This window comes from Nerophis lumbriciformis, linkage group LG26 (assembly GCF_033978685.3).
Source record: "Nerophis lumbriciformis linkage group LG26, RoL_Nlum_v2.1, whole genome shotgun sequence".
NCBI classification, from domain to species: Eukaryota; Metazoa; Chordata; class Actinopteri; order Syngnathiformes; family Syngnathidae; genus Nerophis; species Nerophis lumbriciformis.
The window spans coordinates 26984463-27008616 of record NC_084573.2 but is presented as its reverse complement, the minus strand read 5'-3'; the positions used below and the strand labels follow the sequence as shown (position 1 = coordinate 27008616).

At 40.2% G+C, this 24154-nt stretch overlaps 1 protein-coding gene across 1 annotated transcript; it reads left to right on the top strand.

Moving 5' to 3' along the window:
* The first annotated feature begins 2380 nt into the window (after positions 1 to 2380).
* On the top strand, positions 2381 to 22711 carry aida (axin interactor, dorsalization associated). Its single transcript, XM_061987088.2, has 10 exons — positions 2381 to 2706; positions 3223 to 3289; positions 3392 to 3445; positions 9674 to 9728; positions 9804 to 9867; positions 14203 to 14303; positions 15174 to 15296; positions 15394 to 15516; positions 19076 to 19193; positions 22012 to 22711. Exons 1-10 carry the CDS (start codon positions 2600 to 2602, stop codon positions 22109 to 22111), a joined length of 912 nt encoding a protein of 303 aa, XP_061843072.1. The 5' UTR covers positions 2381 to 2599; the 3' UTR covers positions 22112 to 22711.
* The last annotated feature ends 1443 nt before the right edge of the window (positions 22712 to 24154 follow it).

The following is a 24154-nucleotide window of genomic DNA, read 5'->3' as shown; positions in this document are numbered from 1 at the left end:
TTTAGATCTGAAATGTTGGGTGTGGGTAGGCCGATGATTTTAGCTGCTATGTTTGTAATGCGTGTGAGTTTGGTCCGGTTGTTTACAGAAAGCATAGTGAAAAACCATGCGGAACAGTACAGAAGGATGGGTTGAACGATGCTTTGGTACAGTAATAACAGGAGGTGAGGTGCAACGTATAGTCCTTTAAGTTTCTGGATGGCTGACAGTCTTTGTTGACTTCTTTTTTGAATTTCCCCCATTGGATTAATTATTTAAAATCATTAATAGAATCTTGGAAAACGGTAAAAGATAATTTAAAAAAATAATACAAAAGCCCTTAAATTAGAGTCTTTGTTGGAGAAATTGAAGTAAGGATAAGCCTTTTTATTTTTATTTTGTATCTGTTTTTGTATAGTTGCTTACTTTAATTTCTTGTTTTGTTTGTATAAAAGTGTTGATTGCTCAACCTAGTATGTAATATTGAGTTGCATTGGAAGTGCCTTGGTTTGTTTGTATATTGTCAATATATATATTTTATTTAATTTATTTTTTAGAATTTTATAAACCTTTATTTATAATATACAACTTTTATAATCAATCAAGAAATAATAATAACCAAAACAAGTACAGAAACAGTACAAAAACAGTACAAAACAGCGCCAGGGGGTTCTAAACTCAATAAAGTAACAAATATATATATTTCAGCTAAATCTTTTCATCTTTTAACGTCTGTACTGTCTGCATTTTAATTTTAATTTTGCTTTTATTTTCTTTCATTTCACTTTGTTGTCCCACATGTTGTGCTGTGAAGCACTTTAAGTCTGCCTTGTGTATGAAAAGTGCTATACAAATAAAGTTGCCTTGCCTTATATGTAACAAAATGTAAAGCCATAGGCTCACACAAGTTCCGTAAATAATTTTAATTTGGAACACAGCATCATAGTTTTCACAGCTTTTTGGTTGTTAAAGGTAGAGAATGTTTTAAAGTAGAGTTGTAATTATTTTTAAAGGCACAAAAAACAGGCAGCACGGTGGGACAGGCGTTAGTGCATGTGCCTCACAATACGAAGGTCCCGAGTAGTACTGAGTTCAATTCCGGGCTCGGGATCTTTCTGTGTGGAGTTTGCATGTCTGTGTGGGTTCCCTCTGGGAAAACATGCACCTGGGGATAGGTGTGAATGTGAATGTGAATGTGAGTGTGAATGTTGTCTGTCTATCTGTGTTGGCCTTGCGATCAGGTGGCGACTTGTCCAGGGTGTACCCCGCCTTCTGCCCGAATGCAGCTGAGAAAGGCTCCAGAACCCCCCGCGACCCCAAAAGGGACAAGCGGTAGAAAATGGATGGATGGATGGGGCACAAAAAAACAGGTCGGGTATTGAGAAACTTACATTTATGAATATGAAACTTAGCCAATAGTATAATGAGGTTGCAAAGGTAAAATTCCTTTTCAAATGTTTTTTCATACTGTGTAAATCCAAATAGCACATCTTTAAAACTAAAGATGTCAGGCCGATATTATCGGCCGATAAATGCTTTAAAATGTAATATCGGAAATTATCGGTATCGTTTTAAAAAAATTTTTATTTATCTATTTTTTATTATTAAATCAACATAAAAAACACAAGATACACTTACAATTCACCAACCCAAAAAACCTCCCTGCCCCATCTACACTCATTCACACAAAAGGGTTGTTTCTTTCTGTTATTAATATTCTGGTTCCTACATTATATATAATAAATAATGATAAATGGGTTGTACTTGTATAGCGCTTTTCTACCTTCAAGGTACTCAAAGCGCTTTGACACTACTTACACATTATCAATATATATCAATACAGTCTGCAGGGATACAGTCCGTAAGCACACATGATTGTGCGTGCTGCTGGTCCACTAATAGTACTAACCTTTAACAGTTAATTCTACTCATTTACATTAATTACTAGTTTCTATGTAACTGTTTTTATATTTTTTTAGTTTTACTTTCTTTTTTATTCAAGAAAATGTTTTTAATTTGATTATCTTATTTTATTTTATTAATTTAAAAAAAGGACCTTATCTTCACCATACCTGGTTGTCCAAATTAGGCATAATAATGTCTTAATTCCACGACTGTATATATCGGTATCAGTTGATATCGGTATCGGTTGATATTGGTATCGGTAATTAAGAGTTGGACAATATCGGAATATCGAATATCGGCAAAAAGCCATTATCGGACATCCCTATTTAAAACCAAGCACAAATTTGTCATGAATATTGTCCAGGATGAAACGACAGATGCCCTGCCATATATTGTCAATATATGTTCGTGTGTTCACTTTAAAAAGACAGTTCCCTCGCCGCCCCTGTGGTCTACGCTGTGTCATAAATCGCGCGCACTCCGGGCAACAGGCGGGACTTCCGGTGACGTCGTAGCGGATGGGACCTTACGGCGAGCCGTCAGAAAGGGCTTGGTCCGGGTCTGGTCGCTGTGTCACCGGGTTGTGAGTCAGCGCAGCCCCCAGATATTACACCAAACCCGGCGGCAGACGCTGGAAACCCGAAGCCCAGTAGATGAACGTCGTCCTCGGCTATGCTGTCCTGAGAGCGCCGCCGCCGGTACCCGCCCTGCCATCATGTCTGATGTCAACAAGACTCTTCAGAAATGGCACGCCAGTTTCAGAAAAGGCACAGACTTTGACTCTTGGGGACAATTAGTGGAGGCAATAGACGAGTACCAGATGTAAGTTACACATTCGACAAATTGACATGCATGCCGCGCTTTCCTGCTGGGAGTCAGCGGGAGGTCTCGCAAGTTGGCCCCACAGCTGTCAATCATTTCAATCAAGCCTTCCCTCGCGTGACGTCATGTGGCATGAGTCCACTGTGTGCGAGTGTGCAACTATTGATGCTGTGTTGTGTTACATGCATGGCATGCTGTACAGGCATGCACCAACAATATTCCTCAGGGTATTGAGAAATATCAGCCACACCCTCTCATTGTTATGGGTGGGCTTCCTGTGGTTTGACAGGAAGTCATAAGAAAAAAAAAAGAAAAAAAAGACCCATCCCTCAGGAAAGGCAAAAATAACACGTCATGTCAACAAGGAAGCATCTTAAGTATTAAAAAAGGGGGGGAAAGGGGAGAACGGCATAAATAACGGTGGCGTGTTTTTTCTGTGACCACCAGAGGGCGCCAAATCACACGTGAATCTAAAGTTGTAAACATGTTCAACTTTTGTGTTTTTGTTTAATTTAGCCTTGCCCGGCAACTGCAAAAAGAAGTTCAGTCGACAAACTCATCAGACTTCACTGAAGATCAAAAGGTAGACAACTCAAGTGTTAATAGAAAGTCTTTTTTTCAAATTTTTTTTACCACAGGGCTTACATTTTGATTGATTTATTTCATTATTTTTTATTTTTTTTAGAAAACTTTAGGGAAGATTGCAACATGCCTGGAGATGAGAAGTGGCAGTTTGCAGGTTTGTGTGAATATGACTATTAATCGTTGCAGCTTTATATAAATGATGGATGTTTTCGTTACATAGCATGCAGGGTGAAATTAGACAATACATCTTTAAATGAAATGTCATTTGTTGTTTGCAATTGGAATAAAATACTAAAATGTGTAAATTTAATTAAGGTAAAAGTACACTTAATTATTTAATCTTTTAAATGATTTAATTTCATGAGCTAATTATTGCACGATATGTTGATTATATTATATTATTTCATAAATCCACGTGTCAGCGTTAATTAATTTATTTTATCCGACTCAGCCCCGCCCACTGACTTTGATGCCTAACTGGAATTTAGTCCAATGATTGCTTTGATCTGAATCTATCCATCCATCCATTTTGCTACCGCTTATCCCTTTCGGGGTCGCGGGGGGTGCAGGAGCCTATCTCAGCTACAATCGGGCAGAAGGCGGGGTAGAACTTTGGAAGTCTTTGAAAACATGGTGGGTAAAGATAATGTACTCATACTTTTCGGGGAGTTGCTCGTATGTGAAGGCAAGACCTGCTGACTCAGCACGTAACAGTTAAAGTAGAGGAATTTATTTAAGTTGTGGGAGTTATTTCTGTACTTTCACACCAAGATATCGACCAGTACTATTACGCTTCTCTGGTCCAAGTTCCACAGACAAGTGGCAGTGCAGGGTAACCAATCAGGTGTCAGGACCCGCCCACTGACTTTGATGGTTGAGTTTGACAGATAAAATAAATCCATAAAGTGCTGGCACACATTTTCATGAAAAAATTAAATAATCAAATCATGAAATAATTAGTTAAATCATGAAATCATCAAATTGTGAAATAATTAGATAATTAAATGAGATAAAGAACTAAAATGTAAAATATTTAAATCATGAAATAAATAAATACATTACAGATTAATTTGATGTTTAAATATGATTTTAAATTACATATTTGATAACACTTAAGTATTTAATTCCAATTATGACACATTTCAGTAATTATTTGAACATTTATGCATTTTTGTCCAATTTGACCATGACAGTATCATAAAATCACGAAATAATTAAGACTCGTGATTTTTTTTTGTTAAACCATGAAATTATGTAATAACCAATTGATTCGATAGTAAAATATTCAATTAAATTATTCAACTTAATTATTAGATAAGTAAACATATTTTTACAATAAATTAGTGACAGATTAAATAACACATTTATGTAAAAGAAATCCCAATTATAATTAACACACTTGAGCAATTATTAAAAGATTCATTTAATTTTGTCGCATTTGACCGTCCAAAACAGTTTCATGAAAAAATTAAAGCGTGAAATAACTGAATTGTCTATAATCGAATGTTTAAACCATGAAATAATGTAATAAATTGATTAATTAAACATTGAACTAATTAAATGATTAAAAAAGTAAATTTACCTTTACAATGAAAAAAATGACGTTTAATAACACATTTATGTAATTAATTCCAATCATAAGGACACATTTGAGCAATTATTTATTTAATGTTGTCCCATTTGACCTTGCATGACAGTTTCACAAAATTAAATAAATCCTGAAATAATTAAAGCGTGAAATAATGACTCATGATTTTTTTTAAATTAAACCATGAAATCATGTAATAACCAATTAAGTACATTCGATAAATATTGAATGTATATGAAATATTGGGTTCAGATCCGGGCGGCCATTCTTCCCAATCACGCCTCTCCAGGTTTCACTGTCGTTGCCAATATGAGCGTTGAAGTCCCCCAGTAGAACGAGGGAATCACCCGGGGGAGCACTCAAGTACTCCCTCGAGTGAATCCAAAAAGGGTGGGTACTCTGAGCTGCTGTTTGGCGCGTAAGCGCAAACAACAGTCAGGACCCGTCCCCCCACCCGAAGGCGGAGGGAAGCTACCCTCTCGTCCACCGGGTTGAACTCCAACATGCAGGCTCTGAGCCGGGGAGCAACAAGAATTGCCACCCCAGCCCGTCGCCTCTCACTGCTGGCAACGCCAGAGTGGAAGAGAGTCCAGCCCCTCTCGAGAGAACTGGTTCCAGAGCCCTTGCTGTGCGTCGAGGTGAGTCCGACTATATCCAACCGGAACTTCTCTACCTCGCGCACTAGCTCAGGCTCCTTCCCCCCCAGCGAGGTGACGTTCCACGTCCCAAGAGCTAGCTTCTGTAGCCGAGGATCGGACCGCCAAGTGCCCTGCCTTCGGCTACCGCCCAGCTCACATTGCACCCGACCTTTATGGCCCCTGCTATGGGTGGTGAGCCCATTGGAGGGGGGACCCACGTTGCCTCTTCGGGCTGTGCCCGGCCGGGCCCCATGGGGTCAGGCCCGGCCACCAGGCGCTCGCCATCGTGCCCCAACTCCGGGCCTGGCTCCGGAGGGGGGCCCCGGTGACCCGCGTCCGGGCGAGGGAAATCTGAGTCTCGGTTCTTGCATTTCCATAGAAGTCTTCGAGCTGCTCTTTGTCTGATCCCTCACCTAGGACCTGTTTGTCTTGGGAGACCCTACCAGGGGGCATGGAAGCCCCCGGACAACATAGCTCCTAGGATCATTGGGACACGCAAACTCCTCTACCACGTTAAGGTGGCAGCTCAGAGAGGTGGACGAGAGGGTAGCTTCCCTCCGCCTTCGGGTGGGGGGGACGGGTCCTGACTGTTGTTTGCGCTTACGCGCCAAACAGCAGCTCAGAGTACCCACCCTTTTTGGATTCACTCGAGGGAGTACTTGAGAGTGCTCCCCCGGGTGATTCCCTCGTTCTACTGGGGGACTTCAACGCTCATATTGGCAACGACAGTGAAACCTGGAGAGGCGTGATTGGGAAGAATGGCCGCCCGGATCTGAACCCAAGTGGTGTTTTGTTATTGGACTTTTGTGCCCGTCACGGATTGTCCATAACGAACACCATGTTCAAGCATAAGGGTGTCCATATGTGCACTTGGCACCAGGACACCCTAGGCCGCAGTTCTATGATCGACTTTGTAGTTGTGTCATCGGATTTGCGGCCTCATGTTTTGGACACTCGGGTGAAGAGAGGGGCGGAGCTTTCTACCGATCACCACCTGGTGGTGAGTTGGCTGCGATGGTGGGGGAGGATGCCGGACAGACCTGGCAGGCCCAAACGCATTGTGAGGGTTTGCTGGGAACGTCTGGCAGAGTCTCCTGTCAGAGAGAGTTTCAATTCCCACCTCCGGAAGAACTTTGAACATGTCACGAGGGAGGTGCTGGACATTGAGTCCGAGTGGACCATGTTCTGCACCTCTATTGTCGAGGCGGCTGATTGGAGCTGTGGCCGCAAGGTAGTTGGTGCCTGTCGTGGCGGTAATCCTAGAACCCGTTGGTGGACACCGGCGGTGAGGGATGCCGTCAAGCTGAAGAAGGAGTCCTATCGGGTTCTTTTGGCTCATGGGACTCCTGAGGCAGCGGACAGGTACCGACAGGCCAAGCGGTGTGCGGCTTCAGCGGTCGCGGAGGCAAAAACTCGGACATGGGAGGAGTTCGGGGAAGCCATGGAAAACGACTTCCGGACGGCTTCGAAGCGATTCTGGACCACCATCCGCCGCCTCAGGAAGGGGAAGCAGTGCACTACCAACACCGTGTATGGTGCGGATGGTGTTCTGCTGACCTCGACTGCGGAAGTTGTGGATCGGTGGAGGGAATACTTCGAAGACCTCCTCAATCCCACCAACACGTCTTCCTATGAGGAAGCAGTGCCTGGGGAATCTGTGGTGGGCTCTCCTATTTCTGGGGCTGAGGTTGCTGAGGTAGTTAAAAAGCTCCTCGGTGGCAAGGCCCCGGGGGTGGATGAGATCCGCCCGGAGTTCCTTAAGGCTCTGGATGCTGTAGGGCTGTCTTGGTTGACAAGACTCTGCAGCATCGCGTGGACATCGGGGGCAGTACCTCTGGATTGGCAGACCGGGGTGGTGGTTCCTCTCTTTAAAAAGGGGAACCGGAGGGTGTGTTCTAACTATCGTGGGATCACACTCCTCAGCCTTCCCGGTAAGGTCTATTCAGGTGTACTGGAGAGGAGGCTACGCCGGATAGTCGAACCTCGGATTCAGGAGGAACAGTGTGGTTTTCGTCCTGGTCGTGGAACTGTGGACCAGCTCTATACTCTCGGCAGGGTCCTTGAGGGTGCATGGGAGTTTGCCCAACCAGTCTACATGTGCTTTGTGGACTTGGAGAAGGCATTCGACCGTGTCCCTCGGGAAGTCCTGTGGGGAGTGCTCAGAGAGTATGGGGTTTCGGACTGTCTGATTGTGGCGGTCCGCTCCCTGTATGATCAGTGTCAGAGCTTGGTTCGCATTGCCGGCAGTAAGTCGGACACGTTTCCGGTGAGGGTTGGACTCCGCCAAGGCTGCCCTTTGTCACCGATTCTGTTCATAACTTTTATGGACAGAATTTCTAGGCGCAGTCAAGGCGTTGAAGGGATCCGGTTTGGTGGCTGCAGGATTAGGTCTCTGCTTTTTGCAGATGATTTGGTCCTGATGGCTTCATCTGGCCAGGATCTTCAGCTCTCACTGGATCGGTTCGCAGCTGAGTGTGAAGCGACTGGGATGAGAATCAGCACCTCCAAGTCCGAGTCCATGGTTCTCGCCCGGAAAAGGGTGGAGTGCCATCTCCGGGTTGGGGAGGAGATCTTGCCCCAAGTGGAGGAGTTCAAGTACCTCGGAGTCTTGTTCACGAGTGAGGGAAGAGTGGATCGTGAGATCGACAGGCGGATCGGTGCGGCGTCTTCAGTAATGCGGACGCTGTATCGATCTGTTGTGGTGAAGAAGGAGCTGAGCCAGAAGGCAAAGCTCTCAATTTACCGGTCGATCTACGTTCCCATCCTCACCTATGGTCATGCGCTTTGGGTTATGACCGAAAGGACAAGATCACGGGTACAAGCGGCCGAAATGAGTTTCCTCCGCCGGGTGGCGGGGCTCTCCCTTAGAGATAGGGTGAGAAGCTCTGTCATCCGGGGGGAGCTTAAAGTAAAGCCGCTGCTCCTCCACATCGAGAGGAGCCAGATGAGGTGGTTCGGGCATCTGGTCAGGATGCCACCCGAGCGCCTCCCTAAGGAGGTGTTTAGGGCATGTCCGACCGGTAGGAGGCCACGAGGAAGACCCAGGACACGTTGGGAAGACTATGTCTCCCGGCTGGCCTGGGAACGCCTCGGGATCCCCCGGGAGGAGCTGGACGAAGTGGCTGGGGAGAGGGAAGTCTGGGCTTCCCTGCTTAGGCTGCTGCCCCCGCGACCCGACCTCGGATAAGCGGAAGAAGATGGATGGATGGATGGATAAATATTCAACAAATTACATAAGGAAGTGTACTTTTATAATAAGTTAATGACATTTAATAACACATGTATGTAAATAATCTCAATCATATCTATTTTCTATGTCTATGTTTATAATGTCTATGTTCTATTTCCTGCTAGATCTACTCTCTATTATATGCTGCTGCTGCTGTCACATACAGTATATACTGTAATATTGTACATGGTCATTGGTGTATATGTTAGACATAATATAATATATCTGTATATATATTATTCTGTACACATATGTATATATTCGTATATATTTCAGATTTTTTATCGCTATATTAGTCTATTTATACCTGCATTGTTCTTTCCATCCTTACATTTTCCATCATTGTAACTGAGCTACTGTGTTGAACAATTTCCCTTGTGGATCATTAAAGTTTGTCTAAGTCTAAGTCTATAATTGACACATTTGAGCAATTATTTAAAGATGTATTTAATATTGTTGCATTGACCCTCCGTAACAGTTTCATGAAAAAATTAAAGCTTGAAATAATTGAATCCTCTATAATCGAATATTTGACCAGGAAATCATGTAATAACTAATTCATGATTAGATAAATAATTAAATATTGAACTAATTAATTAAATAAGTACATTACTTTTTACAATTAAAAAAATGGCACATTGAATAACAAATTTAAGTAATTAAATCCAATCATAATGACACATTTGAGCAATTATTTATTACATTTTGTCCCATTTGCCACTCTATAATATCGGACACTACTGGAGAAAAGCATCCTTAATGACAGATTAATTTAATATACAAAAACCTTAGAAAAGGCCAAATACAACAAAGTATAGTGATTCCACCCTGGAAAAAGCCCGGTTCAAATAAATATTAAGAGTAATGACATTAATCGTGACCACATCATCCCAACGTGACGATGTAGAACATGTGTTGTGTTTTCAGTGCACGCAAACAACAGAAGAGTTCAAGCTGGAAGACTTAAAGAAACTGGAGAGCAGTAAGTTAAAAGCATCTTACCGAGTCTTCTCATTCTAACGTCCTTTTTGCACGTCTTCGTCCTTTTTCTGTACAGTTATCAAAAACCTGCTGACGTTCAACAAAGAATTTCCCTTCGACGTCCAGCCGGTGCCCTTAAGGTAAAGGAAGCCTTCATTGTGAGTCTCACTGTATTCCATCTTTGTTTATTACACAATAATGACATATTTTCACTGGAGTACACAACCTCGTATTCGCAGCATAACAGGTGACGTAGCATGATGAAATGGAAAAGTTAGTAATTTGGAGCACATTTCTCCATAACAAACTATGTAAACGTGAATAATTGGTTCCAGCCTCGACAAAAGTCCACATTTTAGTAAGTGTGTACACTTTGAACACAATATAAAGCGCTGTACAGTACTGTATATCTAACAAACATAGCAAGAGGGCGACGGATCAACTTTCTATTCAATAACAAAGCCAAAACAACAACTAGCTGTCCTCATTTTTAGCTACACTGCCGACACACACACACACACACACACACACACTGTCACTAGCACTGTGGTGCACTCAGTTTGAAATCACAAAACTTCTTACCTTTAACAGCCAGGCCGCTACAATGATTATGAATAAAAAACAAAATCCACTTTACCTTGTCAGTTTATCTTCTTGGCGTGCAGCGGAAGGGAGAGGGAGGAAGTCAGTGTCGACAACGCTGTGAATGCTCCCTGAATGTTTCAAACCACACATGGCTTGTCTGTTGCTTTCTTTGAAATCATTTTGAGCAAGCAAACACTGCTGTGCTGACTAAATGAGCACCGGAGATCGGTCAGCCTGCCCACAACAGATGTGCTGCCGGGCACAAAATGGATGCCCTACAGGCACAAAAATGAGTGGATGAAATGTTTGTACACCTAAGCATATTTTCATGCAGTCTTTGGGTCGTAAATCGATAAGTTCGTAGAATGAGGGGTTTATAAATCAGGTTCCGCTATTTCCCTACCTGGAGTTTAGGTTTTGGAGGGGATATTAGGCCCACTGTGTTGATAGAAGATGTCAAAAAGAACTACAGTGGAACCTCTGTTATGGACTTAAGTGGTTCTTGAACAGGGTTCGTGAATCGAAAAGCAAATTTCTCCATTAGAAACAATGTAAATATAAATAATGTGTTCCAGTCTCAACAAAAGTTCATATTTTAGTGAAGGCTTGTAGACTTTGAACACAATATAAAGTGCTATACAGTACCGTACGTCAAACTAACATAACATGGGGGTGATGGCTCAACCGTCTCTTTATTAACAAGCCAAAACAAAGACAAGCTGAACTTTCCTTTATGCACTGCTCTGCCAACATGCGCACCCATACAGAAGCCCCTTTGGTGCCTTCACAAACCATCAGAAATCCCAAAAAATCCTTAACTTTAACAAGCACGTTGCTACGTTATTAAACATTTAAAGTGCAGTAACATGTCGGCAAAGGTCCAGAAAGGAAAGGCAAGAGAAGGGAGGGGGCGGGTGTGTGAGTATTCTTTTGAAAGAGCCACAGCTGAACGAGAGGAAGTCTTTCTACTCTGCTGTGAACTAAGTCAGCTTTGGCATCGTTTCCCAAGAAAGTCTGTTCTTGTGATAATTAAAAACTTGCTGTGGTACAAAACCGGCATCCTCGGTTTCTTCAATACGAGGGGACAGCGGGACACAAAATGAATGAAGCATTGGTTCACGGAGACATTGTTCGCACACAGACAGGCCCGGCCCTAACCAATCTGGCGCCCGAAGGCAAGATTTTAGGTGGCGCCCCCCCACATCGGCAGTGAAGTGTATATACTCACAAGAAACCGAATAGCTTTGTCTTTGACCTTTTTTTTTTTACTTACAACTATACCTAATATACAAAGGGGTGGAAAAGTGACTATTACCTGCAGGGCAAACATTAGCTAACCAGAAGGCAATAACAATGTAAACAAAAACACCTGCTTAAAAGATCTAATACAAATGTCCCTGAGGAATGTAAGGTGGGAGTACTGTAATTACCTAACATTACATTATTATTTTCCATAACAATTTAGCCCCCTCCACAATATTAACCCGACGTTAAAACAGAACTAGCTATTTATTGATTAGCAATTGCCGAATCATGTAACATTAGCTTAGTGGGTAGAGCAACCGTGCCAGAAACCTGAGGGTTGCAGGTTCGCTCCCCGTCTCTTACCATCCAAAAAAAAAAAAAATCGCTGCCGTTGTGTCCTTGGGCGGGACACTTCACCCTTTGCCCCGGTGCCACTCACACCGGTGAATTGAATGATGAATGATAGGTGGTGGTCGGAGGGGCCGTTGGCGCAAATTGCAGCCACGCTTCCGTCAGTCTACCCCAGGGCAGCTGAGGCTATGAAAGTAGCTTACCATCACCAGGTGTGAATGATTGATGGGTTCTACATGTAAAGCGACTTTGGGTACTTAGAAAAGCGCTAGATAAATCCCAGTTATTATTATTATTATTAATGCTAAAAAGCCAGGTTACTATCACATTCTGTAACAGACAAATCATTTCATGTAGGCTAACGTTACCTACCTGCTACCTCTGTCTTTTCTCGTTTCTCCTCCTCTTCTTTTATCTTTTTTCTTCCCTGGGCACCTGACAGTTTTGGCCGTTTTGACATCTTGTGTTGATTTTTTGATGTGGTCACGTCCAAAAAGAGTCATGATACGGGAAGGGAGGGGGCGCACCGTGCGGGGGGCCGTAATGTTGTAACAAATAATATTTCTATTAAATAGGCTTTACTTTGCATTTTAATTAACGTGGGATTATTTTTTGTATTTAGAAATAATAGTATGTGAGTGTGAATGTTGTCTGTCTATCTGTGTTGGCCCTGCGATGAGTTGGCGACTTGTCCAGGGTGTACCCCGCCTTCCGCCCGATTGTAGCTGAGATAGGCTCCAGCGCCCCCCGCGACCCCAAAGGGAATAAGCGGTAGAAAATGGATGGATGGAGTACCAACTTTTTTCTTTTTCTCCAACATTTGTGGCAATGGCGTGGCGCCCCCTGATGGACGGCGCCCTTAGCATTTGCCTATACGGCCTATGCCACGGGCCGGCCCTGCACACAGAGGCTTATTTTCCGTGACCTAAAACTTAGTAAATAGAGGGGTTGGTAAAACGAGGTTCCACTGTACTCCTATTACTGTAACGGTATTGAAATAAACACTCAGTACACCACTGCAAACTAACACCCCAGTAAAAAAGTCTCACAAATTGATACTTTCAGTGTTATTGTGCATGTTTTAGGGCTGGACAATTAATAAAATGTTGATTTTGATTTCGATTATTGGCTTCTCACGATCATTAAAATATAATAATCGAAAAAAACAACGATTAATGGGTCGTGCAATGTGCATGCAAATTCCGGAGCTTGTTAACGGTGAAACGGATGAGTGAGCGTATAAGTGGAAAAAAAAATTACTAGAAGTTTGGGATCACACCATGGTTGCTACTTTTTGACACAGCGCTAATTAATAATCCCTAAACTCAACAAAAAAGTGAGGCATATGATTTCCGCCTTGAAGTAACCTGCAGACAGAGTCACGTAATTTGCCAATAAAACAGAGTCCACTGTTAAACGAAAAATTATATCAGGGAAATTGACATAATGTGAGTGAAATGCTGTCTTTGTGAGGAGAAGGAACATTTGTTTGGGAAAATAATCATGTCCGGGAAGGCTCATTCATTCCCAAAAAACGTCCTACACTAAACAGAATGGAGAAAGCCAACTTAAAACAGCGACGAAGCTAAAGCTAGCAAGAACAATCCATACACCCACAGCACATCTTTTCTGCTTGTGTTGTTGTGAACGACATCATCGATGTCAGATCAATGCACAAACAGGACAGCAGTCACAACTTGGAAGTCACGGCCAAGTCTTTTCTTTACTCATCAAGCTGAGAACAGCAGCAAAGCACACTTCCCTCCTTCACAATAAAAGCACTGTGTGCCACATCCAGTCAAAAATAAAATAAGGTTTCAGAAAAAGGACCTTACACAAGCATAATGTACTTAAAGCACTTAATACATTTACACAATTAGGCTTTCACCTACAATACTGGTCAACATTTTTTAAAGATGTATTGTACCAATAAATGTGAGGATTTTTGCATTTGATTGACAAACATTTTAAACTACTTTTAAAGCTTACACTCCATGGTGGTAAAATAAGTCTAAAAGATTTAAAAAAACGGAATTAATAATTAAAACGGTAAACCTTAATTTTATTGTTTTTATTTCTATTGATATGTAGATGTATTTTTTATTACTATTTGTTACTAATTTATACCTGTATTTTTAACTATAGTTAAAGTTGAGTTTTGGTGACACAATAACTACTAATGTTTTCAAACTAATGAATAATCGTGTAATTAATCGTGATTATTATTTTGGCCATAATGGTCCAGCCCTAGCATGATTAGAATGAGACAAAAGCATTTATTTCCCCTCTAACAGAAGAATCCTCGCTCCCGGTGAGGAGGAGAACCTGGAGCTGGAGGAAGAGGATGCCGCAGCCGTCGCCGGTTCCACCGAAGCGTTCCCCACCAGAGCTCCCGGTACGTTCACATCTGCTGATTGCAGCGTGTAAAGTAAATAATTATATGCAGCCATTTTTTCCCGCTTGCCTGGTTGTGTCACAACGTCTCATTGATGCCCGCCATCGCTTTGTCTTTTTCTGTCCTTTCCGTCGGTGCCGTGCATGGCTTCATCGCTCTTACTTGCCTGCCCGCTTCGTTCAGTCGTACAAGGTAGGACCGATGGACGGACTTTAAAAATGTCCGGTCTGGGTTACGGGGTGTCCCGGTACGATATCATCTTGGTATCAGCTGGCATGTAAAATGTCTGATATGTCAGCCAGAGGGGATCAACATTAAAAAGCATCAATTGGCAATGGCGATCACCGATTTTTTTGATTGAAAATCAGCTAATCGGCACATCTCTAGTCATGTCCTTAAATGAACAATATTGCAGTGTAAAACAGCACATTTGTCAATATAAACAAGTATCAAAAAATATAGTTGCATACTACTTACATATAGTCCCCAAAGCAGAAGCGTATTAGGGAGTATACTGTAACAAACTTGTCCGCGTCATTCAACTTACTGCGTTACGAGCTTTACTTAAAGAATTATTGTGACCACTAAGTGTAGCCAAAAAACATTTCCACTCAACTTTAAAAGCATAAATCTGTGTTTTTCATCCCTACCATTATTCAGAGTAATTTCACTTGATCAAATATTTTCCCACATTCCACACCACTACACAAAAGTATGCATAATGATTGTTACTGGTATCAGATTAATATCGGTATCGTATTGGAAGTGAAAAAGTTGTATCGGGACACCCCTGGTCAAGTGACCTGTAATGAGGACAACCGGTATCAAAAAAGGAATGTATTGATGAACATAGTGCGTCTCAATTTGCAGGTACCCTGTTGCCACGGTTACCATCCGAGCCCGGGATGACGCTCCTGACGATAAGAATAGACAAAATCGGTCTGAAAGATGCGGGGCAATGCATCGACCCTTACATGACCGTTAGTGTCAAAGGTAGTGAACCCCAGTTGGTCGCATTGCATTGTTTTTATTTGTCTGCTTGTGTTCGAATGCCACTTTTATTGGGAAAATCTGATTTGTGTGCACGCAGATTCGAACGGGGTGGACTTTAACCCAACACAGGACACCCCTGTCGCTACCAAGAAGGAAGACATCTACATTCATTTCAGCATGGATGTGGAGATCCAAAGGCATCTAGAAAAAATACCCAAAGGTAACATCTGATCACCAAAATGTGGTGAAAGGGGATCAGTCTTAAAAGGAAGTCATATTTATATTTTTACCCTCAATGCTTACATTTCTAGATCAACTTCAGATCTATCCCTCAATGTTTTCAATTTAAAAAATAAATAAAATTGTTTTATGCCCTTTTTGTAAAGGGAAACACTTTACACAACTTTGAAATATTTCCCATAAAAAATGTAAAGTCAAACATTTAATGTGAAGTCATTGGAGCCCAAAATAGGTCAATAATTCTTCAAATTGATTTTGATTCGTAATTATTTTTGAGCTTTGACCGTTTTTAATACAAATCCACATTGTTTGTCCCTTGTACTCTCAAGGGTCCCACTCTAAAGTGTTAAGTCATTTTAATATATCGTTATACTATGAACGCTTAAATTTGTAGATCAACTTCAGATCTATCCGATATTAGGTTTTTATTATTTTCTTTTGTTTTATGACATTTTTTCTATGCCAAAAACACAAATTATACAGTATTTCCCCCATAAACATAAAAAAGTCAAATATTTGATGTGAAGTAATTGGAGCCTTTAATAGGCCAATAATCCATAACATTGATTTTGACTTTGAATGCTTTTACATTTCTAGATCAACTTCAGATTTATTAAGTTTATTTTTTTGTTTGGTTTTATACCCTTTTGGTCGAAGAAACACTTTTATGGCAAAACCCTTTTTGTAAAGAGAAACACTTTACACAACTATGAAATATTTCCCATAAAAAATGTTAAGTCAAACATTTCATGTGAAGTCATCGGAGCCCAAAATAGATCAATAATCCATAACATTGATTTTGAGTCTTAATTATTTTTCAGCATTGACCGTTTAATTAAAATCCACATTATAGGTCACTTGGACCCTCAAGGGTCCCACTGATAAAAGTGTTAAAAGCAAATAATTCAATAATATTTTTCTATATTTTAAATGCTTACATTTTTATATCAACTTCAGATGTATCCATTGATATTATGTTATTATATATTTTTTTACCTTTTTTTTTTCTATGGCAAAAACAAATGATGCATTATTTTCCTCATAAAAATTAAAACGTTAAATATTTAATGTGAAGTAGGGATGTCCCGATCCAGGTTTTTGCACTTCCGATCCGATACCGATGTTGTTTTTGCACTTCCGATCCGATACCGATACTGACCGATACTGGCCTATCCGAGCATGTATTAAAGTTTAAAGTTATTTAGCCTACTTAGTTGTCAGAATCATGTTGAAAAGGGTTTTAGTACTCTTGATAACAACTAGCCAGCTGAATTAGGGGAGTTTGAATAATACACAATGGTTGGTAACAAGAAACTGACCTGTTTATTCAAGGATAAACACAAAATAGACAAAATTATACATGACAAACAGAAATGGCATCATTGAACTAGGGCTGGGCGATAGGGCCTTTTTTTTAATATTGCGATATTTTAAGGCCATATTGCGATACACGATATACATCTCGATATTTTGCCTTAGTCTTGAATGAACACTTGATGCATATAATCACAGCAGTATGATGATTCTATGTGTCTACATTAAAACATTCTTCTTCATACTGCATTAATATATGCTACTTTTAAACTTTCATGCAGAGAAGGAAATCACAACTAAAAAAATCACTATTTTTTTCATACGGTGTTGATCTGGAAATGTTTGCCTCGGCATTTTGATGGTGTGGACATGTGGCACCGAATGGAGATAAGCGTCTCGACAGACGTTACAATATTTGAACGATGATGAAAACTGTTTTCTCTGTCGTGTCCGTGTGTCGAAAATTGTTATGCGCTTATTTTTTTATTTGATTTTGTGCGTGGCATAGATTTGCCGTGCGCAGAGGACGCTTGAGCAGTGCGCAATTGCACAGGCGCGCACCTCAGAGGGACGTTGCTCGCACGGCTGCGCTAGCATCACAGCTAACATTAGCCATGCTGCTACATCTCTGCTTGGGGAGGGCGTATACATATGTGACGTATGACGTGACAGTATGTGACGTATGTAAGAAGGTGCGCTTGCTGTCTGTGAGAGGGAGACACAGGAAAGAGTGAGAAGAGCCTGTTGTGTAATGCCAGCAGCTTAAAAGCAACTGCGTGAGAATCCACAGACCTGTGGATGTGTTGCAGGTGTGCTGGAAAATGCGTAACGGAAATTAGGGAGCAGCAGAAAAGTGGAATGTATTATTTAAATCGGTGCGTTAGAAAACACGTACCTTTTTTTTTTTTTTAACTGGATCTGGATACGCATTTTTTGTCAAATATCGGCGGCCGATCCGATATTTGGATCGGAACATCCCTAATGTGAAGTGATTGGAGACTTGAATAAATCAATAATTAATAACATTGATTTTGAGTCAATGAACTTTGTGCATTGACCATATTTAATGAAAATCCACATTGCAGGTCCCTTGGACCCTAATGGGTCTTACTCATAAAAGTGTTAAGCAATTTATACATTAAGATTGAATGGTTACATTTTTAAATCAACTTAGATCTGTTGATATTAAGTTTTTGTTATTTCATGTTTTATACCCTTGTTGTCAAAGGAAACCCTCTTTTTATGGCAAAAACCACAACTATGCAATATTTCAAACTGAAATATTTGATAAAACACAACTTAAGTCGTAAAAGTATGAAACCTTGTATGTAGTAATGTTTAAATGGCACACTCATTAGCTGTATTGACACTGCACTGATGCTGTGTGTTTCATAATAGTCATCCGTCATCTACTGCAAAAAAAAATTAATAGCAAATTATTTTTTTTCTGACGAAAGGCTGTGCAAAAAGCAATGTTGAACGCGCAACTCTGGTCAGTGAGCGAAATAGTAACATTTAGCTTATTTACGTGGAGGCTTTGAGAGACACCGTATCACTGCTTGTGTTCCATCATGTGTCGATGCTTCTGTATCGTCTGCACTACTAACATTAATTATGCATAGAAGTGATGATTGTGATCATAGCAAGGCCTGCTCCTCAGGTTCTGTCAAAAGTACAAATGTCCTGAACTCAATTTTTGTGGGCATATAAAACTAACTAAAACAATATACTGTAGCATTTAAAGAATCTGTTGGGAAATGCACTTTTAAAGCAGGAGCAAACAATAATTTTCAAAAATGCACATTTCCTTCACACCAGGGATGTGCCGAACAGTATTGGCCGATTTGCGTGAAAAAGTATGTGATCGCCATTGCTGATTAATGACTTTTAATGCCAACCCCCTCTGGCTGACATTGTATTTATCTTTTGTCCCCCGGCTAATAAGCGGCTAGCAGCTAGTTGTGTCTCTCACAATGTGCTGTTTTACGCAGGAAGACATATTAGACCAAAGTGTTTTTTAAATGACGGGTTAGGAGGTAGCGCTCATTGGCCGTGAATAAACTCAACTGAATAGCGAGTTCCTCAAAAGTACTTCCTGGTTCTATGCCCATTATGTAATAGGGCTATTACATTTTGCATTTTTATCCAGATTTGCACCAAACATGTCATCTCAAAACAACACAAAATCCGTAAATTACGTAATCCGAATAACTTCTCATCTGCAGGGGCAGCCATTTTCTTTGAATTCAAGCACTACAAACCCAAAAAGAGGTTCACCAGCACAAAATGCTTTGCCTTCCTGGAAATGGACGAGATCAAGCCTGGACCCATCGTGATTGAACTGTGAGTCACACCACACCAAAGCCCATTTTATGCTCCGATTGACGCATATGCCACATAATCAAGATAAGAAATGTATTTATAATAAATTTCTTTACAGTTTTTGAAAAACGTCTATGACGGCAACTGAACCAATCAAGAACTAGGCGAGCGCTGACCTCCGCTAGGCCTTATGTGCCAATAGTAAAGTTCTGATCCGGATTAGCCCCAAAATGTAATCACTTGTTTTTCATCCTATTTCTGACATTTCCTGAAAAGTAGATAAAAATTAGCCTATAACATTTTGAGTTATCTAAAGCAAAATAAAATAAATTGAGTGAACCCCCTTATCCGTCACTCACTGTCTTTATCTCTATGGGTGGAGTCGGGGATGCTAGCATTCACACACAGAAAAGTTGAGGCCCATAACGTAAACGTAAGTTAAAACAATAGAAATGATCCGGATCAGCAAATTGTATTCACTTGTTCCTTAACTAATTTCCTACAAGTTTCATAAAAATCCGCCTTTAACTTTTTGAATTGTTTTGCTAACTGACAGACTCCTGGTGCAGGTAAATATGAGCCTTCAACAACCGCATATTCTTTATGCCATAGGCCGGCCCTAAATTAACGCCTCTATTCAATTTGCTGGGGTCGCTAATTAACAGCTGTGGCTGTAGGCAACCTCTGGATGGCGGTTTTTACATTAACTCCACAATATGGCTGTAGCTTTATCTAAACCTCCTCCTGCATGTGCTTTAAAATGTTGAGTCAGCTCTTTACTCTTCGGGATGGGCGATACGGCCTAAAATCTAGATTGCGATAGATATTGCTGCTGACGTACGTGGTAACATATTGCGTCATTTCCTCAAAACTATAATCCACTTGCACATTGATAAAAAATATCTGGTGACTTTCTATTGTAACATGTTTCTTTCTATCTACACTTCTGTTCAAATCCAATAAGCACTTATTGGCCTATACTACAGATTTGGGTATCAATGAAGACCAAGTACAGTACTCAAAGGGGCAGTATCGGCCATATCAATAATGACACTTCAAATTTTCAAGATTACTGATTCAATTTATGATCACAATTTTAATTAGACAAAAAAACACATGGCAGTTTAACAATATCAATTAAATATTTCAAATTATATATATATATATATTTTTTTTTTACACATTTTGAACAAAATAAAGTCAATAGTGAAAAATAACTAAACATAGGCAAAAACTACTATTGTCTGATTTAATTCCTTTGGTTCTTCCTCCTGTGTCCAGGGACTTATTTTCTGAGTGTGTAAACAGTAACAAACAAAAACTGATTTAGTGATCATGATATTGATCATGATATTTGTATCAATCTGTCTACCCCTGTTTAAATACAAGAGCTCTCTAGCTTAGCAGTTGGCATATCCTTCTACGGTGTGTAGTGTGGCATTTAACTATTGTTCAACTATTCCTCATCCTCCAGTGATGATGGTACTTGTAAGAAACGTGCTTTATTTGCCGTCATGGAGGCAAGGATTACTGATTTGGAAGCGGCTTTGCACTGTGAAGGGACGTTAGTCGCTGTTAGGGATGCTGTCAAATTTGCGGGACACAACTAGAATGTGTCATCCACATGCATTATCACGATATGACAATAGTCTTCAAATCTCTATCATCGGCCAAATATGTATTATTTATATCAGTGTTTTTTACCGTAGGGCTGCCAAAAAATATTTCTCAGGGTACTCTGTTGTATTACTTTTCCACCACTTGTGGCAGTAATAATATCAAACAAACAGAAGTCTGGAGCTAAAGTCATACAAGTTTAAGCGCAAAGAATAGGACTTAAGTGGTGAAGCTTTACTTTCATTTCCACTTTAATTTTTTTGACAGTTTAGTTAACATAAAATATTGTTATTAATTTCTTTACAATTAATTTTAGCACTGTGTAATTGTATGTAAATGTATTTTTTTCCCAAATATTTTTATTGAATTTTGCAGACAGTACAGTATGATGGATCATGGCAACAGCAAGTTGAGGTATCTGCACATTTGACAAAATGTAACATAATAAACCCCACCCCTTACAATACCCACCCACTTTAATTCTCAAGGTAATTGTCACCTAGTGCCCACAACAAATATAGACACTCATGAATATATGCAAACTTAGATTATGTAAATGTATTTTATCAGTTTTTATGAGGCCCTTTTTTTGCAGTATATTTGATTAGTATTTATTTTGTAATCAGCCTGACCTAAGCCTTGATTAACACATTTTCATATCATTAGACAAGGTTTATCCTGTTAAACTGTAAGTAGGTTAGGTACAATTGTTTAAGAGTAAGACTACTTATTGAGTGATAATATTCAATCAATCAATAATTATTTATATAGCCCTAAATCACAAGTGTCTCAAAGGGCTGCACAAGCCACAACGACATCCGCGGTACAGAGTCCACATAAGGGCAAGGAAACTCACAACCCCGATGAGACATCGATGTGAATGACTTTGAGAAACCTTGGAGAGGACCAGCATATGTGGGTGACCCCCCTTTCTATGGGAGACCGGATGCAATGGACGTCGAGTGGGTCTGACATAATATTGTGAAAGTCCAGTCCATAGTGGATCTGACATAATAGTGAATATTTGAGTGGGCCCCAGGCCCCTCTGTTGAGGAAAAGTTGGGCCCTGAGTTCAAAGAGGTTAAGAACCCCTGGTCTATATCTTGCAGCCCCAACTCACCATATAATTAAAAACCTGCCACTATTCCAACATCGGTTTTGTTCCCACTGTGTTGTTGATAAATGACCTAAAATGGCCATATTTGTGTTTGGGCAATTGCAGGTACAAGAAGCCCACAGACTTTAGGAGGAAGAAACTGCAGCTTCTAACAAAGAAGCCACTTTATCTTCATCTGCATCAAACCTTGCACAAGGACAGCTAGAACACAGCACCGTTAAATCAAAGTATGTTCTTGTTTTCCAAGACGATTTGTGGAAAGTGACGGGAACCCAGCCAAAATGTTGTTCCAACAGTACTGTAGATCCTCTCGCTGCCTCACAAGTTAATTTCCTCCACAAGACTATAAGTACAATACTGTCATTGTAATATTTATTAACAGAGGCATAATATAGGGTTTGCTTTAGGCTAATTAAAAATGGGCATTTTTACAGTTTTCATGGGTCTGGCCAATCAGGATTTTACACCATTCTCTGAAGGGGTGCTGTGAACGTAACCCCTGCGAACAGCGAGGATCTACTGTACGTGTTTTCTTTCAAATGAACCCTCACATTCCCTTTTTGGCTTGCTGTAAAACAGTTATGTGTTTTCAGTTCATTGACAGTCTTCCTTCAAACACAGCGCCAGGTGCTTGTCTTTGTTTGCACTGTTGGACTTTGAAACGGGATCCTGTAAAACATCACAAAACAATGCTGCCAAAACGTGGACTTGTGACCTGTCTTGAATCCGGTTACAGGTGCAAAATTAAGTATATTGTTCTCTACAAAACTCAAGATGGATTATTAAAAATGAAGCTCAAAGGTGAGATTTGTTAATGTTTTCTAATTTTGACAAACGATAAATCCATGTAATGCCCTGGTTTAAGCATTTTATTATGAATAAATTAAGCTAAAAATATATTTAATTGGTCCTGATTCAAACACTGCCATTTTCTTCATCAGTGATTTTTGATTTTTTAAATCAATTAAATTTGATACTAATTTCTGCTTCATTAAAATTGTAAAACTACTACTAAAATACATTTTTAAAATATTTGATTGTTTTTATTAATCTATAAATTCTATAAATACAGCATATATATAAGGATAAGTGCATTAAAGTTGAGCCTCTTTAACAAATGCAGTGTAAATGTATGTAAAAATATCCAAGTTTATATATAATAGTATTCAATCATTTAAACCTAAAATACTTTAGAACTTTCCCCATTTGTCAAATTTAATAACTTGTCTATTGATAAAAACAAATAAAACAAGCTCTTCCCCTTGGCCAAATTGATATATTAAAAAAAGTTAAATGGTGTACTGTAATTTTAAAATTAAATTGCAGTTAAAATAAGTGTAACATTTTAATAAAAATAATAACTGGGATTTATATAGCGCTTTTCTAAGTACCCAAAGTCGCTTTACATGTAGAACCCATCATTCACACCTGGTGGTGGTAAGCTACTTTCATAGCCACAGCTGCCCTGGGGTAGACTGACGGAAGCGTGGCTGCAATTTGCGCCAACGGCCCCTCCGACCACCACCTATCATTCATCATTCAGTTCACCGGTGTGAGTGGCACCGGGGGCAAAGGGTGTAGTGTCCCGCCCAAGGACAAAACGGCAGCGAGTTTTTGGATGGTAAGAGGCGGGGAGCGAACCTGCAACCCTCAGGTTTCTGGCACGGTTGCTCTACCCACTACTTTTGCCCGTCCACAAAGTTTCATACCGTGTGGTGCAGATGTATTTGGTTGATGACAAATTCTCCATATCGTTACAAAATATAGTCCAAGATAATTTGAGTGTTTTTACTTCTGTTGGCACACAAGACTGTAATGGCTGTAATTGGATTCCAGAAGCAGCACTTACATTTGTTCAGTGAAGAATGATATTGATATATGGTATTTGTAAAGCATCAACTTCATTCGAATTTCACATTTTTATGCACAAATGCAGCAGTGAGTCAACCAAATGCAACGTTTGCATGTGATCGTACATATTTAACCCATATGTTTAACAGCAGTTACTTTTTATTTGAAAAAGAATGGATGTCTGAATTATTACGGTCTTGTGTGGAAGACGTGTTCCATATACTTGATTTTAGATTTTATTTTTGTAATGTTCCAATGTCCAGGACTGCAAATATAAGATGTGCTAACAAATGAAGGTGCAGTAACTGAATGTGTGAAGTGTGACTGATAAGACTGACAGGGCAATTTTATCAAACATTCATTTCTAATAAAGAGAAAAGGCATTTAAAGAAATGAG

Bases quoted from the DNA above. Each gene is read 5' to 3' on its own strand.
- aida (XM_061987088.2), top strand. From the start codon at position 2,600: ATGTCTGATGTCAACAAGACTCTTCAGAAATGGCACGCCAGTTTCAGA. The intron at 9,868-14,202 runs GTAAAGGAAGCC...CCCCTCTAACAG, and splicing joins GTCCAGCCGGTGCCCTTAAG to AAGAATCCTCGCTCCCGGTG. The intron at 19,194-22,011 runs GTGAGTCACACC...GGGCAATTGCAG, and splicing joins GGACCCATCGTGATTGAACT to GTACAAGAAGCCCACAGACT.